Raw genomic sequence first — 8,588 nt, forward strand, 5'->3', positions numbered from 1 at the left:
GAATGATGTAATGGACACACCCAATTAAGCGTAGCATAAGATCACGTCATTAAGTTATTTACTATAAGCTTTCGATACATAGTTACCTAGTCCTTATGACCATGAGATCATGTAAATCACTTATACCGGAAAGGTACTTTGATTACATCAAACGCCACTGCGTAAATGGGTGGTTATAAATGTGGGATTAAGTATCCGGAAAGTATGAGTTGAGGCATATGGATCAACAGTGGGATTTGTCCATCCCGATGACGGATAGATATACTCTGGGCCCTCTCGGTGGAATGTCGTCTAATGTCTTGCAAGCATATGAATGAGTTCATAAGAGACCACATACCACGGTACGAGTAAAGAGTACTTGTCAGGAGACGAGGTTGAACAAGGTATAGAGTGATACCGATGATCAAACCTCGGACAAGTAAAATATCGCGTGACAAAGGGAATTGGTATCGTATGTGAATGGTTCATTCGATCACTAAAGTCATCGTTGAATATGTGGGAGCCATTATGGATCTCCAGATCCCGCTATTGGTTATTGGTCGGAGAGAGTACTCAACCATGTCCGCATAGTTCACGAACCGTAGGGTGACACACTTAAGGTTTGATGTTGAAATGGTAGAACTTGAATATGGAATGGAGTTCGAATATTTGTTCGAAGTCCCGGATGAGATCCCGGACATCACGGGAGTTCCGGAATGGTCCGGAGAATAAGATTCATATATAGGAAGTCATTTTATAAGATTTCAAATGATCCGGAAGGTTCTACAGAAGGTTCTAGAAGGTTCTAGAAAAGTCCGGAAGAAACCACTTTGGAAGGCGGAGTCCCAAAGGGACTCCACCACCATGGCCGGCCAACCCTAAGGGGGAGGAGTCCCAAGTGGACTCCCCTAAGGGGGCCGGCCACCCCCTCCCAAGGAAGGGTGGGAATCCCACCTCTAGTGGGAGTCCTAGCTTGGGTAGGTTTCATGTGATATGGAAGGTTTTGGTTTGGGGTCTTATTCGAAGACTTGTAGACCAACTCTTGGGTGTTCCACCTATATAATGAGGGCCAAGGGGAGGGGGCCGGCCACCCGAAGACCACAAGGTGGCCGCACCCCTCAAGTGGCCGGCGCCCCCCTCTCCCCAAACCCTAGCCGTCCCACTCCTCCTTCTTCCCCGCACGCTTAGCGAAGCTCCGCCGGGATTCTCCACCACCACCGACACCACGCCGTCGTGCTGCCGGATTCAAGAGGAGCTACTACTTCTGCTGCCCGCTGGAACGGGGAGGTGGACGTCGACTTCATCAACACCAAACGTGTGACCGAGTACGGAGGTGCTGCCCGTTCGTGGCGCCGTGATCAAGATCTTCTACGCGCTTTTGCAAGCGGCAAGTGAATGTCTACCGCAGCAACAAGAGCCTCATCTTGTAGGCTTTGGAAATCTTCAAGGGTGAGTCTCGATCATCCCCTCGTTGCTACCGTCTTCTAGATTGCATCTTGGCTTGGATTGCGTGTTCGCGGTAGGAAAATTTTTGTTTTCTATGCAACGAATCCCTACACCTACCTCCGTGGCCGCTCGCTGGCGCGAGATCTCGAGGGGCGTGCTCGAGATTAGCATCATTGATGAACTCCTGCTCCTCCTCCTTCAACGTCCGGAACTGCTGCGCGTTCAACGACGTCAGGATCGCCGCCTGCTCCGGGTCGGGGGGTGCCTGCGGCTGCTCACCCCACTGTGCCACCTCCTCCGCCGCATCAGCTTTCGCATCGGCGAAGTAGGGCTCGCGCCACACTGCGAACCTTGGGTCTACGTCGTCGTCGGAGCTGTTGTCCGCGTCGGGCTCCGGCTGCGGTGGTGGTGGTGGTGGTGGCAGCGCACGGCCGTTGAGCCCCAGCATTGAGTACGTCGTCTTCAGACAACGCGACATTTTGAGGTGGAGAGGAGATAATGGCGCGGCGGCGGTGGTGGAGATGAGAGGATAGCACCGCGGTGGCGGACGGCGTACGTACTATATAGCGGCGACAACTGCCCGCATTAACGGCGACGTACGCGACTGGACGCCGTGTGGCCAGTCGCTGCCCTCGTGGCCGCTTCGGTTTGCGCGTGAGAGACCATTAAACACCGACGACCAACCTTCCCGCGTCGCGGCCGATGCGAACCGTCGCGTCCGCCGCTGACAAGGCGCCCCCACCCGCGAAATCCGTCATTCCGCGAGGCGCCGGCGCGCCCGATTCGCGCCCTTGGTCAAGGGGCCGGCACGGGGTTATCGGCGATTCTATTGGGCTCGAAAATTGGCCGGCGCAGTTTGGGGTGTGTTGGTGCGAGCCTATTTTCTCTCCCGGCCCCCAAATTACTATCGGGGCCGCTATCGGGATCGCTGGTGGAGATGCTCTAACCCCTCGGTCCACACATGGTGGCAATCCTTTTCTCTTAGAGCCAGCAACCGTTGCAAAGCCATTGCCTCCCTTGCTCTGTTAGTTATTTGGGAGATTTTTGAAGAGAAAAATACGTGTGTGTTCTGTCAAACATGTACAACGATAATCGTCACCGCAAAGATCAAGGAAGAGGCAAGGAATTGGGTACCCGCGGGAGCTAATCGATGAGAATTTGAGATAAGGCCATACTTTCTCCTTCGAAAAAAAAAAGGTGCCATCAAGCATTTACGGTCAAAACGTAGCTACGCAACCATAATTTTTTTTTTAACAAAGATTGCCTCAAGAGGCCTGGAAGATTCGGTGGGTAAATAAATTACATTGTTGCCCTTTTTCATCTACTGCTCTGAAAAACCTAGAATTTGAAGTACATACCACGAAATTTGCACAAAGGCCCCTAGCAACTAAAATAGAAAAGCAATCCAGTGCTTGGGAACCATCTCCACCGTGCGCCGATGACCTCCAAGCGCAGAGCGCCGAGATCGGAGAGAAGATAGCTCGATGTGCTCCCCATTCCGACGAGAAGTTAACCGCGCCGGCCATCTCAACTTCTCCGGGGACAAACCACTTGGAGAAGAGGCCATGGCGAGCTCCAGCGCGAGATTGAAGAGGGCCTCCTGAGGAGGTTGAACTCCTGTAGGAGGGTCGCCTGTCGACCATGGAATTTGGGGGCAGGGCATCGAAGCCGGCTTTGGTCCCCCAATGAAGAGCTCGCCAGAGAGAAGACTGCATCTTCCAGCAGCACCACCGCGACCACATCTCCGTCGATCTGCAAAAGATGACGCTATCGAGGATCTTGCCCTCTTCTCCACCGCCATGGTGGCCAGGAGGGAAGAGATCCAGGCCGGTAGCACCCAGATCGAGAGAGAAGCCGAGCTTTATTGAAGGGGTCGTAGGAGCTCTGCCGCCCTCCGCCTCCGGCTCCGACCATCGAAGCACCGCGGCGAGCAGCCCAGCTACCACCAGCCACCGGAAGCAGCTCCATCTCCACCGTGGCCCAACCCCCATGGGCATATCGCCATACTCCACATGGGTAAAGCAGAAAAACAGGCCAGATCTAGACCTATAGCTAGTCCTATCTACTCCAGCACCCTTCTCCGACCAGCTATTCCGGCGGAGAGGGCCATGGAGCGGCCCGGCCTACTGAGAGCGGCCCGGCCTACTGAGATCGACCCTTAACTACTGTAGCTTGAGGAGAGCGAGGGAGGGAAAAAATGAGAGCCTCATGTATGCCCAACCATAAATTTTTGAGCTTCCAAAGCCGGGATGATACAGGATGCGAAATGCAAAACACCTGGGCGCGATATATAGGACGGGTTCGTTGAGGACACTTTGGCTTGAGGATGCGGAACCTTCAGATCGGGACTGGCCAGGCGGCTGCATTATTCAAATCGGTCTCCAACCTGTATGCACGGAATGTCGGTATGTGATCTTGAGATCTGGATCTACGTACACAAACATTCATGTGCTAAGCTTAATCGAGGCCACAACAGATCTGGTCCGGGACGTAGACGTCGCTCTCCTGACCGGTCTAGCAAACTGCTTTTCGTCAGACTGAAGCAATCTGAACTGCCGTCCCTTAATTAAGCTCTTTTCAAGACACGACAGCAACTCCACTCAGTAGGCTGTTCGTTGGTAATGCAATCACCCACGCGCACAACGCGTACTTCCGGTTTAGGTAACTAGCACCAGCAATTCCAATCCCGACAAGCTTAAAATTTTATTATCTTCTCAACTACAACTAGTCCCTCTCGTGAATGTGCAAGGCTCAAAATTCGTGAAAAACAAATACTCCCTCTGTCCCATGAAATTTATCTTTGATCCCGTCTAAATTTAGATATATATACACATCAGGTAATGTTTAAATACATTCAAATTTTAATAAATCTAAGATAATTTTCGTGGGACGGAGGGAGTAGCACTCTAAAATAGAATAAATTGCTTATCGTTTCATCACACGAAAATCAAACCCAATATAACATTAACACATGATCTCCTCATTTTCTACACATGCTTAGCTCATTAGAGGTGAGGGAATGAAAGATAAGATGGATGGTGACTGACACTTCTCAATACACTTTCTACCCCACTTCATAATTCGTCCTAAAAATATTATGCGTCCATTTATTTGTCGATGTAGTAACAACATTATAGTGGAGGGGTCATATATAGTATCATACATTAAAAAACTAATGTGTCACTACAATTAATAATGAGAAAGATCATAGTGATATCATATAGGGGCAGATCTACTAGGATGACATGGGTGCCATGGGACCCCTAGAAAAATATAAGAACTTTTTTTTATCTAGTAGTGTTTGGGTTGATTCTATGTGTATATTATGTGCAAACAAGATGAATTGATAAATATTTGTAGTCAAATTCGAACTAATGAAACAACTAATATAATTTAGTCCAAATGCGAAGTGCAATAGAGAATATTTTAAGCTTGTCATCTGTTATGTTAGAGCAAGAACAATAGCGTAGCCGGCAGCCGGCTATAACAATTTGCCACGTCATCTATAGTCAACTTATAACTAGCATGTACAATAGTAAGCTATAAAAGTGTAGTACTTTTACAATATATGGCCCACCTTTTAGTCTCACATAGTGCCTAGGAGCACGTGCTAGAGTTGGCTATTAGATAAGAGCCCACTTCCCTTCTCTCTCCTAATCTCTCTCCTCCAACTAAGCAAACTTATAATATTTAATCTCTTATAGCCAGCTGACTGTACCTTATTGTACTTGCTCTTAGTTCTGCAACTAGATTGTAGGTAGACACCGTATTATAGCACGTAAAATTAGAAAAATTAATGATTTTTTAATTGAAATTCTACAAATCAATAAATATAATAAAAAAATCTACTAATACATTATACCATACATTGTTGAGTAATACACTAATAGTGGCATTGATTTCATATACCTGATGCATTGATTTAACTTGATCGATCAGCGTGTACCTACATTTCTCTCTGCATCTTGCAATACAGCTCAGTCCACGCCGTGTCGGCACGTCGCCGGCCCACTCAACACACGCAGTCACTTGGCGACGCTCGCCGTGGCCGTGCCGCTCCTCTCCTCGAGCCACGACGTCACGTCGGCGTAGATCCGCTCGACGTCGGCCGGCGGCTCGGCCATGAGCATGTGCCACATCCCGGGGTACATCTTCAGGGTCTTGTCCCTGCTGGACGCCCGCTCGTGGAGCAGCCTGCTCCCCTCAGGGTCGACGACCACGTCTTCCTCGCCGTGCAGCACCAGGAACGGCATGGTCACCTCCTCCAGGTTCTTCTCGATGTCCAGGCTCACCGCCAGGAGCTCGTTGCCTGTCTGCAGCGCGAGCTTTCCCTTGTACATGTACGGGTTGGAACGGAACTGCGCGCGAATGGATTCAGGCAGAGACGCGGAAATTAGAGCACTTAATTTTCTCTCGGTGAAATCTTAGAAACGAGCAGCAGATGTCACATATATATTTATGTCTTTCTAGCCTGATAGAAAAGTGAGTAGTTTTGGCACTGGTGCTACCTCTTTCTTGAACTGGGGATCTTTACAGACTTTGTCGAGGTTGTCTGGGGAAGGGATGACTCTCCAGCTAGGCGCAACTGTGCAGATCATCTTCAGGGCGCCCACCACCAGCGGATGAGGTCGCGTGTCCTCACCAAGCTGATATCCAGTCAGAATCGAAAAAATGTCAGCGATCTTCAGAGAACATAACTGAGCCATCGGGCGTCATTTTCATCGTGAGAATTTTAATTTTTAAGGTCATCTCTTCTTGAAATAGCAATAGCATGAAAAATTTACAGGGACATGTTTATTCACATACAAAGATCTAAGTCAATGTGAGGACCTTGCACATGGGAGCCAGCAAGACGGCCCCGTCCCAGTAGGTAGGATCCTTCCTGTGGAGCTGGATCACCACGGTCCCTCCCATGGAGAAGCCGTAGAGGAACCTCTTCTTCATCTTATTCTCCGACTTCTCTGACATTGCCAAAATCAAAACTCCATCGAGCTTTAGCACGAAACACGAGCGCAAAATTGTGCTCCGAAACCTGCTTATATAGTGGAGTTGTGAATTAAGAGCAACTAATTCTTACCGCACACGCTCTTGAAATAGTCGGCGCGGTCCTTGACGATGTTGCTGAAGCTTGATATGTAACCTTTCAAGCCTGAAGATTTCCCATGGCCCTCTTGATCTACCCCGTAGACAGCGTAGCCGGCGTGCACCAAACGCGCGGCGGTGTCTAAGTGACAGGGAAGTGTCACTTCGTCCGTTTTGGATCGCTGAATCGTTCCAAATCTTTTTCTCGGGCCATTATAACTTTCTGAATCGATGAACAAAAACTGTAGCACTTACCTGCCATCGATATGCTGCACTCTCCTCCGTAGCCTACATGTTTTAAGACGAAACATGATGAGTTTTCTTTCCTTATTTTTGCAAGATTGACGAACTACAGGATGGAAATTAAGGAGGACGAACAGGTACCATGGCAGATAAAGATCAAAGCCTTGATCTGTAGTTTCATGGGCGTCCATTTGCAGGTGAAGAGCCTGCTGCCTCGTGAATTCACAGTGAAGCCCTGCCCAAAGTATGCATCTACGCTTTAGCAAACACATGTTCATATAAAAGATCCCTGGTTTCAAAGTTTTCTGGCAAACATTCATAGAACAAACCTCTTCATACTTGATACCATCTCTGTAGTGAGCCTGCAGAGATCACAAAATCTCAGGAGCTGAGATTCACAGGAGACAAAAGCAACGTGAATGAAGAAAGAAGAGCAGGTTACTTCTGAATTTACCATGGGAAAGCTTTTCGAAATGCCGCGTATGGATATGCCAAACGATCCAAGTCTCCAAGCAATCTCAGAACATAGAAGCAAGGAACCTATGAAGATTAAAAAGTAAGTGCTGAATATACCTTTTTGAAAAAAGAAAAAACTGATTGAGACGAGGAATTGTTTTCGTGGTTCAGAGAAGAAACACGCACATCATGCTTGAGCAGTAAGGGACTGCATCTTTTCTAGTCTTGCTGGGAAGATAGTGTGCCTGGTCTAGCACGATTCGCAGTTGACCAACGTGCTTTTTTAATCAACGGCGGCACTGTCGCCAGTGCTTATGCATGGGATACATCGTGCTGGGAAGACTTCGGAAAGTCAAAGCATATTCGCAAATAGTAAGGGCTTATGGATAGAAAAAACGTAAGAACATGAAAAATGTAGGATTGCAATGGCGCTCACTACAATCCTACAAAAATTCGTATAAACCTAAGTTTGTTTGATTCTGTCGCATGAAAAGCAAAAGATTTGCAAATAGAAGTATGAGTGGATGTTAGATTTCCTATAAAAGCTAGTGCAAAAGATTGCTTTAAAAAACTCCTATGAAAATCCATCCGACAAATCAAACAACCATCGTAGTAAAAATTTCTATACGATTTAATCCTACAAATTTCTTATACAAATTGTTTGATCGGATCAAACAAGCCCTAAGGCTATAAGAAGTTACTAAGTACGATTCCATAATTCTTGTCTTACTTTTAATTTAAATTTAATCTACAATAACGTCAAGATTTTTTCTCCAAAGGGGGACATAGCCCCGGCCATTGATGCATGCGCATTTTTATTGACTTATTATAGTTCAAGTCTTACAAAGGATTATATCATGGGTTACATATAGTCGATACATGAATTAACCATCTAAAAAAGAGAGAAAACATAAAGTGACTCTGCACTAAATGTTAACCTAAGATCAAAACACCAGTCGTGTTCTATACATTTCGTGCAACATTCTCTAGCCGGTTGCACCCAGTAGGCAAATCCTCATGCTTCTCCGTTGGTTATAGGAAGGACCACATATGAATCAAATCCGTAGTCAACGGAATTACCTGCATAAATTTTTGAATTTGCATTGTTAAAAATATTATCATTCCGAGTATTCCTTATGTCACAATGTGAAGCACAAACTCCAACTCGGATTTGCAGTTTATCTTGCTTTGCAGCCCCCGCTAGACCATTCCCGAATAAATTTGTGATATTTGTGGGAGCAATAATATTGCAATCCATATAAACAATGCGCAACATTTTTTGCTAAAGTACATGGTATAAATAGATGTTGTATTGATTCATCTTCAGCACAAATGACAATATATTTTATTCCCTTACCAATTTCTCTTAGCTAGATTATCTT

At 46.9% G+C, this 8,588-nt stretch overlaps 1 protein-coding gene across 2 annotated transcripts; it reads right to left on the minus strand.

Moving 5' to 3' along the window:
* Nucleotides 1-4,838: 4,838 nt before the first annotated feature.
* On the minus strand, nt 4,839-7,521 carry LOC127344653 (caffeoylshikimate esterase). 2 transcript variants are annotated; one of them, XM_051370970.2, is made up of 9 exons: nt 7,393-7,521; nt 7,205-7,290; nt 7,080-7,112; nt 6,892-6,985; nt 6,763-6,795; nt 6,503-6,649; nt 6,256-6,386; nt 5,934-6,071; nt 4,843-5,783 (listed from the first exon to the last, which is right to left on the minus strand). In XM_051370970.2, exons 2-9 carry the CDS (start codon nt 7,205-7,207, stop codon nt 5,451-5,453), a joined length of 912 nt encoding a protein of 303 aa, XP_051226930.1. In that variant the 5' UTR covers nt 7,208-7,290; nt 7,393-7,521; the 3' UTR covers nt 4,843-5,450. The 2 variants fall into 2 exon arrangements, with proteins under 2 accessions (XP_051226929.1, XP_051226930.1); XM_051370969.2 differs by lacking the exon at nt 7,393-7,521 and having other exon boundaries at nt 4,839-5,783; nt 7,205-7,380.
* Between the last annotated feature and the right edge of the window lie 1,067 nt (nt 7,522-8,588).

This window comes from Lolium perenne, chromosome 3 (genome assembly GCF_019359855.2).
Source record: "Lolium perenne isolate Kyuss_39 chromosome 3, Kyuss_2.0, whole genome shotgun sequence".
Lineage (NCBI taxonomy): Eukaryota > Viridiplantae > Streptophyta > Magnoliopsida > Poales > Poaceae > Lolium > Lolium perenne.